The sequence below is a fragment of the Kwoniella botswanensis genome, chromosome 1, assembly GCF_036426115.1.
Source record: "Kwoniella botswanensis chromosome 1, complete sequence".
NCBI lineage: Eukaryota > Fungi > Basidiomycota > Tremellomycetes > Tremellales > Cryptococcaceae > Kwoniella > Kwoniella botswanensis.
This window is the reverse complement of record NC_088599.1, coordinates 8,463,418-8,485,265: the sequence shown is the minus strand read 5'-3', so window position 1 is coordinate 8,485,265 and position 21,848 is coordinate 8,463,418. Positions and strand designations below refer to the sequence as shown.

Below are 21,848 nucleotides of genomic sequence, written 5' to 3'. Positions count from 1 at the left end.
AAATAGATATACAGTAATACTAAATCGAAACATGCAATAAAGGTACTGTAGAGATAGGTATGTTGATCATCAAGTTGTACGCGACAAAATTAGACAGAAAGCCATGACAATGGGGATGAAATTGAAATATTACAACCTAGATTCGAAAACATAGAGACATGTACATACAATCCAGCTCATGAGATACATCTGATTATCTCGGATCGAGGTTTCTTCCTTTTAGCGAACAGTGAATGGATGAAGAAAGGGATTACTCGTATTGGCGATAGGTGATCCCCCCACACATCACTTGGTAAGTTGTATCCACCACTCTTCAACCATCCATTCCACCTCCAAACCAAACTTCAACAATCCCCTCAACCACCCCATAGTGATATAACCCAAATTGAGGGGAACCCATTCCAGAACTTCTTCGAGCCATGGGCTGATACCTGCTCGATGATAACAACGGACATAGGGATCTTCGATTGCCCGTCTGACGGAGGAAAAAAGGAGGGCATCGTCGACTGCCCATAGACGTGTGAGCAGACGGAGCCTGGATGATACGACCTAAATAGTCATGTCAGTGTTGTAGATTTTCCCTTCAGATGGTAAAGTCTCGTGATTCATCAAAAGGAAGGGCAACTTACAGCTTCTCGTTCTAGGTTGATCAAAAAGACAACACGTCAGCTCAACCTCCGAACATCTGTCAGGTCAATTGGACTCACTTCTTCTGACTGTACGAGGCAATTTAAGAATCACATCCACATCAGGGTTCCGTCTATAACGCCCCACAGTCATACATCAGCTACGTAGACCTATCCTGGGTGATTCAACGGACCTTCTGAAAGTATCACCAAGAATCGCAGAAGCACCTTCATTACTATCCTCACTTGAGTGGCGGAGATGATACCCTGTTGTACCTATTCGAGGGGCCATTGGGCCTGTACGGACAAAGAGCGTTTAGTTACTCCCATAGTGCCATTGATGACTCGAGGCAAGCAACTAGACACTTGGAGATTGCTTAATGACCTAAATATGGCTATGGACTCACCAACAATGACCTCACATACATCCACCCCTATACCTCTCATCTCCTCTCTTACAATCCCAACAACCCTCTCCCTCACCTCGTATATGAATTCTACAACCTTGTTCTCATTCTTATAGAATTCCGGTCTAACCCCTTCTCCCTCTTCTTCTTCTTCAGAATAAGAATAATCGTTGAGTTCAATGATTCTTCCTTGATTCGCTTTTTCCCCATCTATAAATACGATCCGACCGTTGGAATAACCCTGTGTGCACGGTACGCTCAGGAGGTCGCTGAGCTCTTTGATTATTGCCAATGGGTCAAGGATGTTAGATCGATATAAGGAGATCATCGTGTTTTCGTCAGTCATCATTAATGAAATAGAAGGTAAAGTCGGTAGACTTATAGGTCCAGAAGGTTTGCTATTGATTACCGTACCAGTACCGGTAGTTATGGTATGTGTATGGGCTGAGGTGGTAATAGATCTTTCACCTTCTTTAGGAGGAGGCGAACGTACGTTGATAGGTGTCGAGTTTGAGCTGGAAGTAGATGGTGCAGATAAACTTCTTTGCATCATCACTGGTGATCCATCAGTATGATCCTCCCTCGTACCCTCATTACTACCCGCTCTTCTAAGATTGGATCCATTATTTCCTTGATACTCTTCTGACATCACTTTCGATTTCCTATTGATGCAAATGATCGATACCAGTGATAACTCATTATCCTTACAATAAGCCCGGACAGTCTCTCCAGCATGACTGAACCTTCCTTCTCCCATTTCCTCTTTTACATTGGAATTGGTTGATCTCTTCAGATCACCTCTTGCAGAAGAATGTAGATGGTCTGAAATACCCTCTGGATCGACCATGACGGGAACGACTGCACCGGGATGACCGGGAAATCTCGCTCGGAGTCTCTTCTGAACGCCTGACCAGGTGAGTAGGAGGTGTGTGAGAGCTGAGGAAGTAGGTGGTGAAGATGGGGTGGGTAAGGGGATGAGAGGGAAGACGGTGTAGCCTATTTTGGCCAGGTGGAGGGTGAGGCTTTGACCTGCGGCTGAGCGATCATAAGACGGTATTAGTGAATGAGATTTCGATAGGAAAGGCTCTGGAAATCAAGATGTCAAAAGGAAGAGATGCTGTGAATATGGTATTGGTGTACAACAGGCACATTTTGAATGGTTAATCCAGTGGAAAGACAATCTACTCACCTTCATTAGCACCCAATACCACCACCCCACATCCTCTCCCGCTTTCCCTCCTTACACTTCTACTATGATCGAACCTGACCGTTCGCTCGTAGCCCATCACACCCAGGATCGATCGATAGATGAAATTGAGGACTGACAAAGTCGCTTCGACGGTGAGTGCGATCAACGCACATACATCTTGGGACAGAGCGAGTAGAGCGGCAGTTCGTATAGACACGTCGAGAGATGCCATCGTACGGGTCGTGGGTCGGTACAACATTGATGATAAGATCTTTCTGAGTTGAATAAGACGTTCTCAAGTAAAAGATATGATATGATACAGATCAAAAGTGATCATACCGCTTCATCCTGAAGACTGTGGAATGAATGAGAAGAGAAGAGAGTCTAGTAGATAGACAAGATTGTAAGTCACTGAAGAGGAGGGATGAGGAATCTGAATCTGAATATGGAAGAGGTGAAACTTACTTTTTCTTTTTCTTTTTCTTTTTGAATTGATTCACAACGTCATCGGGGAACAGAGTAAGAGTTGTTCTGATGTATTTCTTTCAATCTCCTATCGATGGTTTGATTCTGCTCAGCAGTGATCGTATCTTTCACACTCCGTCTGTGATTGTCCCCATATAATCTTACAGGATCCTTCCACGGTCTTCTTTTGACGTTTACAATACTGGTATTTGACTGATGATGGATTGATTTTGTGATCATGATGGGTTGATTTGCATGAATATGTCGTACTCTGTTAACCTTAATTGTCCGAGTGATCGGTCTGACAATCAGAGCATGGTTTCCCACGGTCGATGTAAAGATGAACACTCGACTCGAGTGATGGCAACCTCACTCAGATATCTTGATGGCGACATGTTGGATTTTTCGGAATCTCAATCCGTCGATGGATATCTTAGCAAACTTCAAGACCTCTTTTCTGTGTTATACATCGAATCGTTATTCTCGTCCATCCTCAACAGTAACTTGACGTCGTCAGCATGCCTACCAGAGATCAGGTGCACAACTTTGCCGCTGGGCCTTCACCCCTTCCTACCACCTGCTTGGAGGAGGCTGCGTTGGGACTTTTGAATTATGAAGATACGGGTATGGGTATCTGTGAATTGTCGCATAGAGGGAAAGAGTTCAAGGCTGTCATTGAAGGTGCGGAGGGTGAGTGATAGTGTGTTATCATATCGTACCTGATCGTCTCATAGCCGTTACATCTGCTTCATCTCCATTCGTCGATGCCAAGTAATATGATCCATCTCTTACCTTGTACGCCGGATTGGATGCGCGAATCGCAAGCTGACTGCTTATGCCCACCTATCTAGCCGATCTTCGGTTACTCCTCCAAGTTCCCGACAACTACACCATCCTCTTCTCCCAAGGTGGTGGTACCGGACAATTCTCAGCCGTCGTCTTAAACCTCTTGGCTGCCCATCGACTCGCCCATCCTGTCCCTGCGGAAGAATTCAAACCCCCTGTATTAGACTACGTCCTAACCGGCTCATGGTCTTCGAAAGCCTATGCCGAAGCTCAGAGATTATGTACACCACCTTTCCCAAATTGTCCTGCATTCGGTCAACCTCGAATCGCAGCCAGTACCAAATCGACTTGTTGGACTCGTCTACCAACTAGGGATGAATACAATTTCAGTAAAGATGCAGCATACGTCTACTATTGTGAAAATGAAACTATCAACGGTATCGAGTTCCCCCCCAAGCCAGAAGACCAAAGTGCATTCCCATTTGACCTGGTACCGGAGGGTGTAGAGATCGTAGCGGATTATTCATCTAGTTTTATCTCTAGACCTATACCGAACTTTTCACGACACGCAATTATCTATGCTGGTGCGCAGAAAAACCTTGGTCCATCTGGAGTCACAGTCTTAATCGTCCGAAATGACTTGCTGGTAGATACGACGGAAGCTTCAAAATTAGGTTGTATACCTCCCGTACCAATCACATACGAGTACAAGATCTTAGCAGATAACAAGTCTTTGTATAATACTCCTCCTACTTTCCCTATATACGTTAGTGCATTGGTACTGCAGCATCTCATCAAGAATAAGGGTGGTTTAGAAGGATTGGAAAGTACGAATAAAGAGAAGGCCAGAATCTTATATGAAACTTTGGAAAATGCTGAAAAGAAAGGGAAAGTGAAACTCGTGGTGAGAGATCCAAGTGCGAGAAGTTGGATGAACGTTACATTCAATATTGAAGGTGAAGGTGAAGAAAAGAAGTTCTTAGAGGGAGCGGAGAGAAGAGGTTTCAGGCAATTGAAAGGTCATAGGAGTGTTGGTGGTGAGTTCACTCGACTTGATTTGGATTTTAACACAAATGCTTTGTTTTGCGTTAGTTGCAGTAGCTGATTTTTGAGGTATTTCTATCTGATAGGTATTCGAGCATCAATTTACAATGCTGTTACGATAGAGTCTGTCAAGCTATTGTGTGATTACATCAACGAGTTTTGCAATTAGAAAGAAGATACATAACTTACACACATACACATAAACTATCCAGGATGCATTACTAGTACTCGATAATTTTTTTTGTAATCTCATCAGTCTTTCACTGCTTGTTTATCATTTCAATAATTGTGATAACTCATTGATTGAGATATAACATGTTGATCCGTCAATTCTGCTTTGTCATTTCCAATGTGTTAACCCAGTAAACGATATATAGTACACTACAATCCGGATATTCAACTTTACTGACTCAATACAATGCCGTTTACAACCTAGTCAAATTCACTGCCATGAAAACGATCACGACGACGATTCCAATCCGAAATCCCATACTTTCACACATAATCCAAAATCCCCTATAGCTTCCTGAGGTGGCAAGATCCTTTCCCCTTCGTAATTGACCGATCCTCCCGCCTCGCTTTCTCCCAAAGCCCAATAAACCGCATATATCTTCTCTCGGTCCATCTGTAGGCAGGAACATTGTCCCATACCTTTGTGATGGACATTCATCAAATTAAGCAATTTGATAGTCGGTCTGGATAGGTCGGAGGAGCTCGTGTTGTATGGCGGAAGAGGGAGGGAAGATGTGTAAAGGAGAAAGACGCTTGTTGCCTAAATCAATGAGAGGCGGCGTGAGCCAAGTCTATTGAGAGAGATGGACATATAAAGCAAGGAGTGGGGTATTTCTTTCATCTTTTGTGGTTCAAATGATAGTACTTACACTGGTGATGACCACATGTTCACCATAAGTAGATAACTGTCTCAAACTCTCCCTTATTACTATTGCCAGAAGATTCGCATTTACCGCTCTATCCCTAGCCTCTGGATTAGGTATAGATAGGACATCCTGATAATTCCGAAGAGCATAGATCGTTCCCGATTTGGTGATAGCAAACAGGTCTTTAGAGGTATAATGGACACTATGTGATTATCAATAATCAGCTCCAGTAACTCCCTCATCCTGTCAGATAAACGTGAGCTGTTCATTAAGGTAGCTTGAAAAGCATAACCAGCATATTTGGTACGGGAAAGTCGAAAAGGTAAATCCATAACCAAAACTCACGCAGCAAATTCCCTTCCTGCAATTCTCCCTTGTCCAGAAGCCATCATAACTCCATCAAATCCATTATCATCAATCCATTTACCCTGCACATTCACTTCTCCGACTAATACCTCACCTTCTTTATTTGGTTTGATCTTTTTAGTCGATCGGGACGGGTCATAGCATGTATATATAGCTGAAGCAGCGTCGAAAGGAGCAGTTACAGGTGGTGGGAAAGTGATCAATTTTCTTTTGGTGGTTCGTGAATAGACGTTGACAGAGGTTGAATGACAGATGAATAAATATGAATCGTCAAATTCGATATACTAAATTGATCAAACGGACAAATTCAGCACGTCATTTCGACTCAAGGCAGTGAAAGATTCATTTAAGACAGGTCGAGATTGAACATACGTTAGGTCTACCCCTATCTTCCTGATCAAATACAAACCTCTCCATCTCAGAATTGCTTTCAGATTGTAAATCGTATATATAGCCCTCTTCATCGCTGCTCGTGCCAAAGACCGGCCTCTCCTCGGGTGTATATTGTTTATCTATCCTCGCTCGAAATGCAAAACAATCCGTACGAGGTGTAAGCGATTTATAATATGTTAGATGACCTCTTGGTGGTATTGCCAATTCGTGAGAGCCGTTAGACGGTGGAGACGGTTGATAATGATCTTCCAAGGTGAATGAGTATCCTTTGTTATGTGTGATTGAGCGATTACTGGGTGTTAGATTCCTACGACGCTCGGAAGGGAGTTTCGACAAGGCAGTGGGAGTAAGGTGAATCTCGAACGATCGATCTGCTTAATCAATGGAAATCAGTTCTAGCAGAATCAAGATATGATTGGTATGGATGAATGATGTTCGCGTTAGACCAGCTCACCATCATTAGAGTTGAAGATTGCATAGCCCTTGACAAACTCCAAATGAGCATATGAACCAATCTCCTCATACTCGAATATAGGTTCCGAAGTTTGCAGATCCGAGACTAGTATACCATCTGTTCCGAAAACACGATTAGCGAACCTCCGGGCAATGGCTTTGTTCGACGAACGACAGACACAGACAAACCACACATCAACAGACTACATCCTTGTGGGAACCCCCCATCCCACCCATCATGTGAGTACAGAAATAACGTGGCTCACCTATCCTACTTGTCGTTATGATCGTACCCTCTTCATGATCCACTTTGATCCTCCATACAGTGTTCCTACCTGGACATATCCACTTTGATCTCGCTCTTCCATTTTTCCAATTACCTTGTAAATATACATAATCTTTTATCACATTTTTCCAATTTACCCCTCCTTCATGGCCTCCACTATCTGACCTGGAGGAAGCTGGGTTTGACCAAGTCGACGATTGAGCGGTGTCCTTGTCTTTGATAAACAGCTCATCAAGTATAGGAGGCTCGATCCCCACCGTATAGGCTAAAGGTCTATATAGGGTAGTAGGTGAGGAGGCAATGAGGTCGTTCCATGTTTTGTTTACTTTCAAACAGCTCGTGAGAGATCCGAGGGGGAGATGCGATAGGACTTGGAGAAAGAGAGAGGGTCCTAGAGCTTGTATTGGGTCGGAAGGGGGAAGGGTCGCGGTGTTGGACATGGTCCCTATCTTTTTTTTTTTGTGGCTCTGTTACACTCTGTCTGGATTGGGTGTCTGCAGTATGAACTTCTCTAAACATGACTTTGCTGTTACCACCTTCGCATTGGTTATCTCTGCCTTTGACTTTTCGGTAACTGTCCCATCTCATCTTAACCGGACATCACCGACTACAACTACAGCGATCCAAGTGTGGCACCGCAGATCTAACTTTATCAATTTGAGATTGAATGGGTGCTGAAACAAATGGTCCAAGCGTGTGTATCCGTGTGTACACTGTGTATCTGTTCCTCTCGCGCCGTCAACTGGTGCGAAGGAGAACAGGAGGGAGTTGATGACGTCAGGATCGATCAACTTGAAATGACATGACAAATGACAGGTGATGTTCCTTTCAACCAACCTGAGCAAGATTCAACTCCGACGTATCGCTATGACTCGAGCAATTCTGATCATGAGCTGCGCACCACTTATGAAATTGGTGAACACAGCATAATCACTTTCTGCTATTCATCATCTCTACTCCCAATCCCAATCATCAACCCCTTCTCAACTTACCTACGTAGTCCAGTAGTGTACCAATATGTTAGCCAAAGCAGCGTTCCCCGCACTCTTCTTCACCTGTAAGTAGACAGATTACGGCCGCTTTCTTATCCTGCGGCCACCTTGAGACCATTTTCTGACCGCAAGATTATACAACAGTGGCAGGATTCATCCTCCTGCTTCTGGTCACACTGTCCGTCCCAATAATCAAATCCATCTATCTCCTGCAAGTAAGGTTCGATCGAAGTGGAACAACCGGAAGTACCTCGTTGGGTGCAAACGCTGGTGTTTTCGGATTATGCTATCAGGGTGGTCAAGCGACGTGAGTGCTCTGCTTTTGACATCATAAAGATCCAGCTTCCCCTCACACTTTGGCGACTTCTACGGTTAAACTAGGCTGATACTGCAATTCCATCTTCCTCGGTTTCGATTACTCCTCCAATGCAGCATGTACCGACCCAGCGGTAGGCTATACGTTCGATGAGAATTTCCTAGGATTAGATAACAGTGGATTGTCCAGAGCGGTCATCAAAGGTTTAGCAGGATCGTTGATTCTCAATGCGATTGCCGCTGGATTTGCGGGGTTGAGTTTGGTCTGGTCAGTTTTTGCTTGGTTGTGCGCCAGTAGGGGCTGGGAAATTGTGAGTCTTTGAATGCAACAATGTCTGCTCCAGTGTTGTCGCAATATCCTACTTGTCAATGATACAGTATTTTATTCTGTCATAAGAGATGAAATTGACAATGTTACCTCGCAGTTCACTTTCATCTCCCTATTCTTTTCCGTCCTCACAGCCTGGCTCGCTTGGGCCTTAGATCTCACTTTGGCTCTGGTCGCGAGACACCGAATTGAGGATGCTTCGGATGATGTTTTGGACGCCAGGATTGGGAATGGTGTTTGGTTGGCCTTGGGTGGTGCGGTAAGTTAGGATGCTCATTCACAAATGTCCCTTTCCACTCGGTGCGTCAAGTGGCAAGATGCTGACCGTGCTGTTCTTGTTATTGTGCAGGTCGCTGTCACAATAGCTCTTTGTCTCGCCGGTTGTGGGATGTTCGGAAGATATCGATCGGACAGAGTTGTTCAACAGAAACCCGTTGGATATAGAAGGCGATACTTGTGAGTTGTATCTTGCTTAAATTCGCTCGAAGACGACTCATAAGAGCTGACTTGTCATGTGTATTATGTAGCTGGCAACGTAATCATGCAGGAAGAGGAACTTACTAATGTGGTCCCAAGCCGTGATTTATGTCAATCTCCTGGCCTGCTCTTTTCTCCGTCCAGATCCCCCCCCCCCCCCCTCTTTGGTGTTGTTCACTGTATAACTATCTTCCCTTCTATATGATCTTTGAATATGTGCATATATGCAAGTATGGTTCTATAATATTTTGGATGTATTGAATTGATGCTATGTTGCCAATTCATTCGAGCTCGGATATACGGCTCATGAAATGATATGATTTAGAGTTATCTACGCAATCACGAAAACAGGATGAGTAATGACCGATACACATTCGGTAACCTTGTTTGTCCGCTTCTGCTCACAATCCCCTTTCCTTTTCACTGATTCTTTCTTGACAAGCGTATCCTTTCGATTGTAACAGGTCATTATCATTAGTACAACTTTTGACGTTATCAGTTGACAGTTGACTATATTCGTGACGATGCGGACGACAGTATTCTTTCAAAGACATCTCTCATGGTGTGGATACAACTGTATGATTTTCACGATATGTAGGTTTAAGTTCCGCTCCTTACCACTGAGTCTCATGTTTGTACATGCGACTAATCTATAGAATGGTGCGTTACTCTGATTTAGCGATACCGGTCCTGTTTATGTTCCTCCTTAGCTTCTCACCTACCAGAATCTCTAAATTAGATCTAATCCACTGTACTTCGAAAGTCAACGTTACCACGATACTACCTGTACAGGAAGAGGCCAAGATCAAAATGGCTTTTGGACCTAGTGGTGGGTGTATGTGGTTTGATGAAGAAGAGTGAGTCGTCTCTTCAGCATCAGGTATATCCCACAACTCGTAGTACAGTATATATATCATACAGGAAGTGTGGAATTTAAGGTGATTGCTGACTGACGCTCTCCACTGTACCTGACCCAACCACAAGTCCGATATGTCAGAGTACCTTCCATCTTCATCCTTCTCCCACATATCTCCATCTTCCAGAGAACCAAACCCTCACTGAACGCCTGGGAAATACAAATGGTCTAGCGCTGGTGCATATAGTCACTGGATTAGTATCCCTGGGTGACATCTTCTGGATATTAGGTCCATTCATACCTGGATGCTTTGAGGTGAGCCAATTTACTCTTGATGTGCGGCTCATATCTGAGGACGTGCAGCTGATTGTGTATCGTTGTGCTGTACAGGTATCAAACGCTCTGATGTTACTAGCGACCTTCTGGGGCATGATCACCTTCCTCGTCATTGCAGGTTACAAACTGTCGATCGATAAACATCTCAAGGGGGATTCAGCTGTACCGGAATTCAAGACTGAGTATGGAGGTGGTTTGGGTATGTTCATTGTTGGACTGGTAAGTCTTTCCGTCAACCCAGAATGTTCATATATAAAATCGTGATACACACACTGATGAATGATTTATGCTTGATGTAGTTCTTCATCCTCTGTGGGCTGTTAGGGACCGTTGGGACAGCAAGGAAGATCAAGAGGAAAGACCCACCACTAGTAGCCAAAGTCTAGTTCTAGGTAGTAGTCCCAGACTGTTCACGTTGTAAATTCATATTTCATTCTGTTAGAGACCTTGTAGTGATCGTGATCGTGTGTCTGACTCAGTTGTATGTATATGATGAGCCGAATAGCTCCGCACAGCCTCTTCACGCTTTGACCTTGGATGTGTGTGGATGATCGATGCCCCTTGAAAGCGATGTTTGATAACAACTTGACTCCTATCTGTTTCTGTCAATCGGCACACCTCCGATTATTTTCTCATATGACTCCTATCAATATGTAGTCATACATATCACATTCAAGAGTCAACATGAATACTTCGGCTTTCTTTGAGAAAAGAGTGGGTTGGACAAAGTATACGATCATCTTGATATTATTAGGTGGGTGATCAGGTTTAACCCAAATTCTTGACGTTATTTCCTTATGAATCCAATCGTACTTTACAAGAGCTCAAATAGGGTAACATACCGTACCTGATACGCTCGATCACTCTGAGCATGTCGGTGAGCTAACTCTTGGCTCACTTGACACAGTAATCAGCTTCATCATTGACCTGATCATTTCCATACCCACACTCACAACCACACCGAAACTCAGCGGTATCAGAGCCACCTCGTCCGTTCAGGTGCCATCTTCAGATAGGATAGGGATGGAATGGGTGGGAATCGGGATAGGAATAGGTGCATCTGAGGGATGTATGTGGTACGGGAAAGACAAGTGAGTGGTCTCATACTACGCTTCCTCTCCAGATCCAGTCGGTAGAGGAATGTGATCACATGGCATCTCTAAACTACCACGATTCTCCAGTCGTCTAAGTCGATATACATTGAACTTCCAGCCATCCTCACGATTCTTACACCTCCCATCTAATCAGAATGTAACCAATCATTTCCCTGTTGGTCGGATCATGGCGAGCGCCCACATCAATACTGCTATGCAGGCTGTGGTTACGACTTCATTCGGGCTAGGACCATTCTTTCCTCGACTATTTCCTGTAAGCTATAAAGATATCGTTCTGTGTCTCGAACACTAAGCACCGCTTTCCGTATTCGTCATGTACAGGAAACGTTGTGTCTGATAGTGGCTAATGTCAATCTATCATGTTTTGCCAGTTCACGATCGTTCTCCTCCCTTTCACAGTATTCATGTCGATCTTCTCTGCTGTATCCCTCTTGATAGTTTCCGGTCAGGTGGGATATCACCTCAAATACTCTATACCGAAGTTTGAGGTGAATTGGGGTTTGAGTTGTATATTGCCATTCGTAGTTGTCGTAAGTACACACAGTATACGACTAAGGGCTAAACCACTCAAATGCTGACTCATCACCACCCCTGCTTCAGTTCTTACAGCTAGTTCTGTCCATCTACATTGGAGTCTTGAGGTGTATGATGCCAAAGATAAATCCGCCACCACCTGATCTGGCTGACGAAGTCGAACTTGACCCGAGACCCAGGGAAAATAATTTAGGTTGATTCGACATTGTACAGGAATGGCTGTACGATTCTTGTGTTAGTATGTACTGTAGTGCGACAATCATCAGAGACGTTGCGAGCATGTATTTCTCATAGCACAATGACGTTTTGATACTTGCTGAACCTTCCTACTCATCGGTAAAGACAAGTTAAACCACCAGATTGCTATTTCTCAAGAGTGTATAGTGTATATAGTCGCAAGAGACCAACTCATATCTCATACCATACTGCATACAAACGGGAACATCAAACAGAATGAGAACCACACTATTTTTTCAAAGGCACGTTGGGTGGGCACTACAAATCTCATGTCTGATCCTTCCAGGTATGTTTGACCTGAATCCTCGTCTCTGCGGGGATGACGCTCATAGTGCAAATCACCACCAGTATTGACGGCGTTGATCTTAACATTTGTCATCCTCTCCCCTCCAACATTCCCTACACTTGCTCTGTACGAACTCAAAGGAGTGGTCTATGTCAATTCAACTGATACCATATACGAGGCATTCAACTTCACTACCAGTGCAACGAGGGAAGTGGGATTCTCTATCCATCTTGGACCCGGGGGCGGATGTATGAAATACGATCATGAAAGGTGAGTATACTATACATCATCATCGATGAACCTCATGATCTTCACTTTATGAAGATTGTACCCGAAAGATGTACGAATAATGTGCAAGTAGTGGTACAGTAGGATCAAGTTTCTGTTAGATGTTGATACACTGTACTGTATTTGGAAATTTCCAGACCAATTTGTCAACGATCTTTACACTTCAAGCCAACCGCCTCTTATCTACATCTACCGCCTAACGAAACCTTCATCGAGAACTTCCCAACAATGGGTTGGATGGCGTTCTCACATGTGGCTTTGGTACTGGTGGGGCTGAGTGTTATATCCTTTTCTTTGGGACCTTTTGTTCCGGACTGCTATTTTGTAAGTCCTAATACTGTACTTGTAATAAATCATACTATCTATAGCACCGTCACTTTTACTGATCATTCGGTTTTGTTTTTGGATCGTTAGGTTTCCACCGGGATTTTATGGATCGCATCAATCTATTCTCCAATCTTCGTTCTTATGGGTATGGGTTTTGGTCTACTTAGTCTAGACAGTAATCTAACCGATGTGGTACCGAAAGTAGAAGGTTCGATACGTGATACGGTGTTTTTGGTGTTCGTCATACCGGTAAGTCCGAGCTCCCTTTCAGTATTGCATCACATCACATCGTCTCTTCAAATACGGCATAACAAGAAGCAAAAGGAAAAAGAAAAAATGGGCTGACTTTGTTGAATGTCCATTGCGCTTTGCTGTGTTTCAATTTTGATACAAGATTTTGATCATCTTATCAACGGCGATTATCACTCAAGTATGTTCCAAGATCAAACTCACAGATCCTCCAGGAGAAAGTGCAGATAGGACGAGGGACGATATTGATATCGAACTGCAAGTCCAACCTTCGATCGATAAATGTGGCAATTAATCACAGTATACTATACCGTACAGTACCGTTGTAACTGAGGAAACGAATTCTGGATTGTGAAGGCTCTGTATATGAACGAGTTCACGGAGTTGGATTGTGACGCAGTGCTCAAAGCAGGCTGATACCGATATAATGATGATCAAATGTATTGAAATTTGCTCTGGGTACCTTTAGATTGAAGCCACGTTGCAGATGAAGCGGGCTGCTGTTGCGTGCACTGTTCTCGATGTATATACTGCACATACTCGAAGTTCAGATTGGGCAACACGTTTCGAATGCGTGTTCCGTGGAAACCAAAGTTAATCTCAACACGTGATTCTGCATAGGTGATCATGGACATAATGATATGAAAGCACATCTGCGATGGCTAAAGCCTTTCGTCGTCTCGGTACAATACCCCAAGAGCCCCCGATCAAGTGGCATCTCCACAGTGCAGGACAAGTGTTACTCCTTTGAATCTATTTGTTGATAGTAGAGTTGAGGTCCTCATTGACACTGGAATAGAAGCCGTTTAGCCTTACATCGTAAGGAATGACGGAAGGCATATCAGACCCGGGCGCATAACTGGTAGCAGTAGCAGCAGTAGCAGAGGTGGCCGAGGTGGTGGTGCCGGCAGTGTAAATGTCTTCTTGAGCTTGCGTTGCAGTGGTACTACGACACAGTCAAATAATCAGTCCCATACAGTATTCCAGTCTGTAGTATGTATTAGATTTGATGTTCGCCAATAGTCATGTGACGCTGAAAGCAACTCACTCTTCTGGCTTGCTCTTCGACAGGGGGTCATTTTGCTGATAGAACTCCTTGTGAGGGGTAGAAACACAGTAATGTTGGATTCTCTTCTTGATGCAGGACTTACACGCACTGGTATATGTATATATAGTCATCATACAACGGTGATGAGATGAGCAACTGGATTCTATACAAGCTTCCAAATCTCTTGTGAAAGGGGGAAGGAGCGAAGATGCGCGACCGGACGATCGTACTTACGATGACTGATCATCAGATGGTTCACACCTGATCTTGCTTCTTCGGCAGGGATCACAAGCGTTGTAGAAGGGTCTGCCAATTGTTCTTTGTGTGGATGTGGAGGCTGAAGATTGAGTATCGGCCATGTTGTCAGGTGAATGGTATCTTAGTTACGTTGAAAATCTAGAGGCAAGAGCAAGTCAGCACTGTTTTACTGTATATGCCACAAAGCTTGTGACTGAGATTGATGTAATCTTCTTTGAGTCTGATAGGCAACACTTACATTTTGCTGTATTGGAGTGACCAATTATTGGATAGAAACAATGTTTGGTTTATATACGGGAGTATCTCCAATGATTTGACATCGTTATCTTTTGCGAACCCTAGAACTTCGTTGAAAGTTGGGGTAGAGTACATACATCACTGCCGAGCTTCTTCAGGGATGAGACACAGAGCGGAGTGCATTGTATCGAAGGGACATAACTGAGAACCCCTATATATTCTCTGTCATATATTGCAACAGGCTTCGCGGAGGGAACGAGCTTCAAACTGCAACAATTACGAGTCTCGCTCTTTTGTGAGAAAGGGTGTCCTCGTGAGATTCCGCTGGTATCGGTGTCAAACAGCGCATACTGGGGGCCAATATCCAACCTCGCCCGAAGACTTTCACAGCACTTGAATCAAGTCCGCTTGAAGTCGGCTTGAATGTTACAAAGTGACAGTGTCAAAGGTACAAAAAATTACATGACTTCTTCCTTCCGCGTCATGTCTACAGTGATCGTGATGCGATTACGTGATTGTGCACTTGCTATCTAAAAGGGTGTGGTACTTCTTCTCTCCTCCCTGGGGACGGCGGCGGCGGAAGAAGAAATCGATCGCTGTGTTTTGGGTCACCTGCTTCTCTTAGCTCCACGAAGGTCCCCTCTTAGTACCGACCGTAAACAGCTCCTAGCTTCCTTGCGGAACAGTATTCAGACCTCTGACTTGTCATTTCCAAGACAAAGGACTTGACTGAAATCTACGGCATAATAGGCCGGGCACGCCGACCTGACAATCAGACGATGAGGGATTTGTTCCCCAGCATAACTCTCCTTAGGCTCAGCAGACCGGATCTGCGACTGAAGAGATGAAAACACCTTGGCAAAGATGATCATGAGCTCCTTACGGCCTTTATACCTGGGTATTATACTGTACCAAGAGGACTGCAAGCGATGACTACTTTAAGCTAAAGAGCAGTCCTCACTCTGCGTATGGCTGCAAACAATTCTTGCGCAATGAGCATGAGAGAAGGTGTAACATGTAAGATCCACAAGCAAACTAGATTTGGCTGACTTGCGCCAAAATTCACTCAAGCTGTACTGTAGATGACAAGGAAATGGGCTTGTGCATTCTTGGACGAGTAACCTTTTTTCCTCCTATGCTCATGATGTCCTCAAATCCTCGCTGTATGTGGGGTCAATGGCAATACGCATATGCATACCACCCCCTCTGGATGTCACACTGAAACTCGTAATCAGCCATCCAACGATATGTAACACTTCGATCACACTGCATACGGTATCAAATACCCATTCCAAAATTGTAGCGTTAATCCATCATACTTTTGTACGTTCATCGACTCCTCCATCCTCCAAAAGTTGAGTTTTCAGAGGATAAAGCATTGATGGAGCTGTAAAATCCCGGTCTGTTGCACAAAGGTGGAAGTGATGGTAGATCAGATCTTGTAGAGGTCGGACTGGTTTGGTGCCCTTGGTTTTCTAAGGCATTGATGGTTGAGGTTCGTCGAGTTCCTTGTTGAAGGTCCTCCTTTGTGGGGTCAGTAACAGCCGACGATTGGTTCTCGGCCATGTTTGCAACCGATCTGAGGTCAGTGAGACAGCGCTAGAGTGGTCTTGATTTTCAGTGTCACTGCTGACGATGTTAAATAATATAGTGGTTAATTCTTGTTTACTCCTTAGCAGTGCCTAGTGATGAGACGATCTGGGATATCTGTTGGTGTGTGAGGAAGTGCGATGACCTGGGTTATCCCCGGGGGACGAACCTGCTTATGTAGCCCCGCCAAGTCATGGCTTGCCTTCGATAAATCGCTCCACAACAAGAAGCTATTCCGCCTTCCTTTGTAGCTTCTCTGGGATGAAGCATGTATACAGCTATCTACAAATCACGCATCCCCCCAAATTCGCTTCAAAGGGGAGAAAGGATGCAGTTAGGAAGCTCAGCTTGAAGCCTTTGGAGCAATCCCTGCCCGCCCAACGATAGAGCTTTCACTACATTGGAGCGTCGAACGATGGACGTCCAGTATGTTAGGTCTAAGGCTAATATTCTGATACTGACAGGTGCTAAAGCAGCTCAGTTGCTGAACATGGGGTCGGCAGAAGCATTGTTCTGGAGCTGTGATGAATTCGTGGTCTGGCCAAAGGACAAGCAGTCTCGAGCCCGATGCAGTTGGTCTTTGTGAAACGGCAAAGATGCCACCGAGGTCCGAATGCGTTGATCAGCAAGTGTGGCAGTTTGCCGATCAAACAGTAAGTGACTCAGGGACAGAATGAGACACCCATGCCAAAGGACAGGGCAGGTGCACAGTCGCCTCCCGTTCAGCCGGTATCAAATGAGCTTAACTATTGGGTTATCTCACTTTTCTAATCGGGAATAGTGGCTTGACTGTAACCACAATTATCAACGAATCGTAATGATGATTACAAAATGGCCAGTACCAGACCTCAAGTCAAGCAGCATCTGACCTGTCTCTGTCAATAAAAACAATACTGGATGGGCATTATCCACTTGACCATCAACGAAGACTAGCTCAGACGACCATTTCGAATACATATACACCCAATCGAAAGCAAGAAGGGAATATTCAGTTCAGTCATATATTCACCTTTTGGACACTGCAACCACAGGTCAGGTCAAGTCAAGGCCAATCGAAACATTACGCGGGGTAGTCGTACTAGTGCAGGATATCATCATCATCCAACAACCCGAAACAGATAAACAATAAACAATCTATCACTCTCGCCACCATAGTAACCATAACAAAGATCGACATTACATCTTCATCACACGATAACCACACCTCGTGTTCGACAACAGCTTCTACACTTCATCAACCCGATACATAGAAGGGTTATATAGCATAAGACGTAGAAAGGAAGGAAAGAAGGGGTATTGAAACCTTGACGACCACACCTGATATCAATCAACCTAGCTTAAGAAATCAGGATAAGCAATAACAGGAAGGAACGGTAGTCATGGCGGGTGAGTACATTCGATCCGGAATGCCCACATCGTAGCTCTACTTCATCCCCCTAGTAGGAGCAGGTCGCTCCATTCAGGTGGTAACATAGGAAGGAGGGGACGCGTTTGAGGGAAATGGATGGTGGATGGTGTGAAAGGTTTACCATAAAATCATATCAAGCGGCTTGAGCTGAAGCTAACGTGATGATTTGTTCTTCCTCCTACATGAATCTCTGCCTTCGATCATTATTTGTTCTGCTTACCTGTATATCTGTGATACCCATCTGTGTGTGTAATGCTTGATGCTTTCTATACCACAATCATATGACGAATTCAGCTATATATACCGTGTAAGTGGTATCTCACATCCGATATTTACGAAACAAGAGCTTCTGCTGAACGATGTGTATGATAGATTCACGTCTCCGCATCATGCGCCGATGCCGAATCACTTGCCAACGTTGATTGTTACTCCTCATGGTGGGTTTTATGGCGGAAGGGAGGATGAGGAGGGATTAAAGAAGCTGACACGATGGATGGTGGATGACAGGTCAACCGAATCAGATACTGTATACCTATTTGTGAGTGCTCTCGCAGACTAAAGGTCGACTGAATAGAGCTCATGTTTGGACATATAGGCATACCGAAGAGGTGAATTATCTTTGTCACACCTGCTATCTCAGCTTAATCGCCACGATCTCACTGAAGCTACTTCGTGGGATAATGCTGATTTCGGTTTTATGACCTCTCCGTAGAATCGAGTCAACTACCTCCTCACCCCTTCTCCTCAAGGTGATTTATGCGTCGCCAAGCTCTTTCCCCCGGCCCGACCAGGTCAACCAGGCCATTCTTCCTCATCCCTTCCTACAGTCAATAACAAGCAACCACATAACGTCGTGCGATGCGAGGCATCGAGGGATCTGAGATGGACAATAGAGAATACAGGTGTAATGTCCCCGATCTACAAGATAGTGAACCAAGACGATACACCTTTATACCAAATTTCGAAACCCAATCCAAATGCTGAGTTCTGGACGATGTTTTACTTTAAATATGCTGGTCATCAGATTCCCCCTAAGAGAATTGAGGTGAGTCGTATTTCCATATTATCAGTGCTGGCGAGATTGGCGAGAAGGAAAAGAAAAACCATAAAGGGGAATGAAGTGACAGGGTGATAGCGCGATTGTCACACCTAGTGGAATCATGAGTCACCACAGGAAAGGTTCAGATTACCATTCTAGAAGACCGTGGTTAAGATAGGAAGAGGAAGGGCAGAAGATCAGATAAAGCGGGACAAAGGCGACACATGGCATGTGATGAATCTAGCGCTGAAATTCAATCACCCTACTCCCCGTTAGTTCGGTAAAGTTGCCAAGAACCCACCTGAAAAGGGAGGTGGTACCAGAATAACTGTCACTGGTAAGACGGAAGATGAGAAGCAAGTTTGGCAGACATTGGGTGTAGGGAATGAGGATTGTGTGGAATGGGTTGTTTGTTGCGCTTGTTTAAATTTGTTAGAGTGAGTTCGATTTACGAGCTGGACCTGCATCATGTCTCTCCTCCTTTTCCCTCGTTCTATGTATCCCCTCAGCTATTCCATCTCCTCCCGCGCGCTATAGTCTTCGTCTCCTCGCTGACCCTCTATCTGATATTCGCAGTGATCAAATTCTTCAAGCTGCTGAGAAGAAAGCTGGTATACTTGGACCTGCTTCCACAGCCACCGCACCAGCTGCCACCTCATCACCAGCATCTACGTCCATGCGACCCAATCCTGGACCCTTACAGCGAGTCCCTCCATCCAACGGACCTAGATCGGGTGGACCTGGACCGGGAATAGCATCATCATTGCCATCGAGAAGTGGACCGGGAATAGCTTCCTCAGCACCTCCTGGACAACAGCATCCTGCGAGCAATTTAGCCCAAACGTACAGGAATAACCCCAACTTGCGTAATCCACCTCCTCAACAGGGTAATTATAGAGGTCCACCTCCGCCACAACAACAGCAACAGCAACAGCAAATGAGAGGTGGTCCGCCTCCTCAACAAGGTCAGAGAGGTTATGCTCCTGTGGGTAATGGAAGAAGGTTTTAGCGCGTTAGGTAGGAGTTAGCAAGCGGTGAGAGGTACGGGAAGACATCATCGATCAGCTACCATACTCGATGGCGATCGGGAGAGTAGTGGAATGATCTTGGTTAAGAAGGTCATTGAACGTCATGTTCATACAACTGCATCATTATAATCGGATTCATCGATTGGATTCTATTTTAAATCTCTTTTGGTTCTGGTTCTGGGTTTCTTCTCTTGGTGTCTCTAGACATATTGCCTTTGCCATCTTTATTTATTGTAATACGTATTGGAGCTCAGATACCCTCTACGTTTTTCCTCTATTTTTGGATAGTGATATACCCAGATTGGGACGAGATATCCCGAATGTCAATGTGTACGCATTTTATCATTATCAGATTGCCAGATACAAAGTGCAGTCGTGATTGTGAGGTTTGGGTGAGTTACTTATTTGTATGTATAATGGGAAATGCGTGGTATATCATAAATCGTCAGGTACAAGGTATATAAATGAGTGCTTTGCCTATACAAAGAATGTATGTTGAGTGGTCTATTCATTTATCTAGGTCGCCGGAAGTGGAGCCCGCAGCTCCAAATCACACCTTGGTCCCAGCGGCTAGGTCTTCAATTAATAGATATTCCACCTGGACTTGATGAACGTTGGTGTGAGCTCCAAGATATGCCATGATCTTTTTTCGCTTGTCATCTTTCATCCAATCGATATATCATGATCCGCTATTCATGACCACTGCACCGAAATCTTCGCCTACACCCCACTGATCCATCAACCTCTTGACTTCACTCATATCACCTCGATGGTTATATTGCCCATAATGCGGTATTATATCCGTTATTTCCTTCATATCGGTGAACGCCCTCTTGTCGGGTGTTGGGAGAGGCCGACGAAGTCTTTCTGTTATCTATCATTCCGACAACAAAGCTCATTAGCTTTGGTCTATCAGAGCGTATGAGTAGCCTGACATCCAAATGATCGCAGGATCTTGAGGGTGATTGCAACGGAAACTGAGACGGGCACTCACCTTCTTATGATGTTTTGGTATATCCGACCAAGATTCGGATTTTATCCTTGACATGTACTTATCGATCACTTGAGGATTGCCTTCGACACATAGTATACCTGGTTTGCCTAGGTTCGGTAACAGCCTAATCTATCAGCCTGATCTGACACGCTGCTCTTATCACGATCAGAGAGAGGAGTGCGACCAAATCGGTCAGAATACACCAGAGGTAACAACTTACCAGCCAGCACGAATCCCGTCAATCCAACTTCCTTAGCAAAATTGACCATATCGTCTCTCTTCTCTCTAGTTGACAAAGAAGGCAACCAGAACCAAACTCTATCTATCTGTTTGTCTTGCGCTTCTTCTTTCACCTCTAATCCTTGATTCTGCAAAGTCGACTGTTCTAGTATAACTTGCAAACTTGTTTTTATAGATTCTATAATGTTCAAGATGTAGTCGCTCGATTCCTCATTCTCATCGTATTGAGGTATATCCTGAAGTAGGCTCTCATACTGACTTCTGTTCAGATATGTAGGTTGTTTGAACCGAATCTTCACGTCTTTCATAGATGTCGACAGATATAATTGGAATGTGACCTTCTCGGAATTGGCGTTGTACTCATCTATGGGTAATTCCAATTCACATTCCAGCTCTTCCACTACTTGGACACTGAGATCAGAAGACGGATCCTCCAAATATGTGTCTAGTATGGACTGTGTGGATTCAGGTAAGAGCAATTCGGTGGACGTGTACATCGAGGTGAGTAGTTGAAGAAGGTCGAGTTGAGCTTCGAGCTCTGGTGAAGCAGACATGATGGAAAGACTCGATTTTGATCTCCAGACCAAGGAGTTTGCCCTTCTCACGTGTAAGAGCGATTGTACGTAGGTGATAAGAACTGTTGCACGTACTGGAATGTTGATCAAGAAGGCTCATATATTCTCTACACACAACTGAGCAGAATCTCGGAATTTCCGAACGAGCAAATGCGGTGGGGCTCCAGACAATTCCGTCGACTTTGTCAACAACGATGA

General features: G+C 44.5%; 10 protein-coding genes across 10 annotated transcripts; 6 read left to right on the top strand and 4 right to left on the bottom strand.

Annotated features, from left to right (window-relative positions):
* Positions 1 to 285: 285 nt before the first annotated feature.
* Positions 286 to 2,454, bottom strand: L199_003188 (uncharacterized protein; the record flags this gene model as incomplete). The annotated part of the gene is made up of 6 exons (XM_064888924.1): positions 286 to 549; positions 630 to 640; positions 708 to 760; positions 821 to 923; positions 1,034 to 2,068; positions 2,223 to 2,454. The coding sequence occupies 6 exons, from the start codon at positions 2,452 to 2,454 to the stop codon at positions 286 to 288; spliced, it is 1,698 nt and encodes a 565-aa protein (XP_064744996.1).
* A 751-nt stretch (positions 2,455 to 3,205) lies between these two features.
* Positions 3,206 to 4,686, top strand: L199_003187 (phosphoserine transaminase; the record flags this gene model as incomplete). Its single annotated transcript, XM_064888923.1, has 3 exons — positions 3,206 to 3,377; positions 3,539 to 4,510; positions 4,604 to 4,686. 3 exons carry the CDS (start codon positions 3,206 to 3,208, stop codon positions 4,684 to 4,686), a joined length of 1,227 nt encoding a protein of 408 aa, XP_064744995.1.
* Positions 4,687 to 4,977: 291 nt separating this feature from the next.
* L199_003186 (uncharacterized protein) lies at positions 4,978 to 7,333 on the bottom strand (the record flags this gene model as incomplete). Its single annotated transcript, XM_064888922.1, has 6 exons — positions 4,978 to 5,289; positions 5,399 to 5,597; positions 5,741 to 6,045; positions 6,134 to 6,525; positions 6,609 to 6,725; positions 6,874 to 7,333. The coding sequence occupies 6 exons, from the start codon at positions 7,331 to 7,333 to the stop codon at positions 4,978 to 4,980; spliced, it is 1,785 nt and encodes a 594-aa protein (XP_064744994.1).
* A 577-nt stretch (positions 7,334 to 7,910) lies between these two features.
* L199_003185 (uncharacterized protein) lies at positions 7,911 to 9,092 on the top strand (the record flags this gene model as incomplete). The annotated part of the gene is made up of 6 exons (XM_064888921.1): positions 7,911 to 7,950; positions 8,030 to 8,192; positions 8,391 to 8,511; positions 8,626 to 8,787; positions 8,878 to 8,984; positions 9,056 to 9,092. The coding sequence occupies 6 exons, from the start codon at positions 7,911 to 7,913 to the stop codon at positions 9,090 to 9,092; spliced, it is 630 nt and encodes a 209-aa protein (XP_064744993.1).
* A 609-nt stretch (positions 9,093 to 9,701) lies between these two features.
* Positions 9,702 to 10,583, top strand: L199_003184 (uncharacterized protein; the record flags this gene model as incomplete). Its single annotated transcript, XM_064888920.1, has 4 exons — positions 9,702 to 9,862; positions 9,990 to 10,176; positions 10,252 to 10,416; positions 10,497 to 10,583. The coding sequence occupies 4 exons, from the start codon at positions 9,702 to 9,704 to the stop codon at positions 10,581 to 10,583; spliced, it is 600 nt and encodes a 199-aa protein (XP_064744992.1).
* Positions 10,584 to 10,881: 298 nt separating this feature from the next.
* On the top strand, positions 10,882 to 12,044 carry L199_003183 (uncharacterized protein; the record flags this gene model as incomplete). The annotated part of the gene is made up of 5 exons (XM_064888919.1): positions 10,882 to 10,951; positions 11,105 to 11,288; positions 11,379 to 11,565; positions 11,684 to 11,842; positions 11,913 to 12,044. 5 exons carry the CDS (start codon positions 10,882 to 10,884, stop codon positions 12,042 to 12,044), a joined length of 732 nt encoding a protein of 243 aa, XP_064744991.1.
* A 255-nt stretch (positions 12,045 to 12,299) lies between these two features.
* On the top strand, positions 12,300 to 13,528 carry L199_003182 (uncharacterized protein; the record flags this gene model as incomplete). The annotated part of the gene is made up of 5 exons (XM_064888918.1): positions 12,300 to 12,369; positions 12,432 to 12,639; positions 12,795 to 12,981; positions 13,072 to 13,233; positions 13,379 to 13,528. 5 exons carry the CDS (start codon positions 12,300 to 12,302, stop codon positions 13,526 to 13,528), a joined length of 777 nt encoding a protein of 258 aa, XP_064744990.1.
* Positions 13,529 to 13,986: 458 nt separating this feature from the next.
* L199_003181 (uncharacterized protein) lies at positions 13,987 to 14,640 on the bottom strand (the record flags this gene model as incomplete). The annotated part of the gene is made up of 3 exons (XM_064888917.1): positions 13,987 to 14,179; positions 14,282 to 14,389; positions 14,516 to 14,640. 3 exons carry the CDS (start codon positions 14,638 to 14,640, stop codon positions 13,987 to 13,989), a joined length of 426 nt encoding a protein of 141 aa, XP_064744989.1.
* Positions 14,641 to 18,055: 3,415 nt separating this feature from the next.
* L199_003180 (uncharacterized protein) lies at positions 18,056 to 19,822 on the top strand (the record flags this gene model as incomplete). The annotated part of the gene is made up of 7 exons (XM_064888916.1): positions 18,056 to 18,081; positions 18,147 to 18,211; positions 18,282 to 18,312; positions 18,370 to 18,382; positions 18,487 to 18,819; positions 19,090 to 19,250; positions 19,390 to 19,822. 7 exons carry the CDS (start codon positions 18,056 to 18,058, stop codon positions 19,820 to 19,822), a joined length of 1,062 nt encoding a protein of 353 aa, XP_064744988.1.
* Positions 19,823 to 20,520: 698 nt separating this feature from the next.
* On the bottom strand, positions 20,521 to 21,629 carry L199_003179 (uncharacterized protein; the record flags this gene model as incomplete). Its single annotated transcript, XM_064888915.1, has 3 exons — positions 20,521 to 20,715; positions 20,836 to 20,942; positions 21,056 to 21,629. The coding sequence occupies 3 exons, from the start codon at positions 21,627 to 21,629 to the stop codon at positions 20,521 to 20,523; spliced, it is 876 nt and encodes a 291-aa protein (XP_064744987.1).
* Between the last annotated feature and the right edge of the window lie 219 nt (positions 21,630 to 21,848).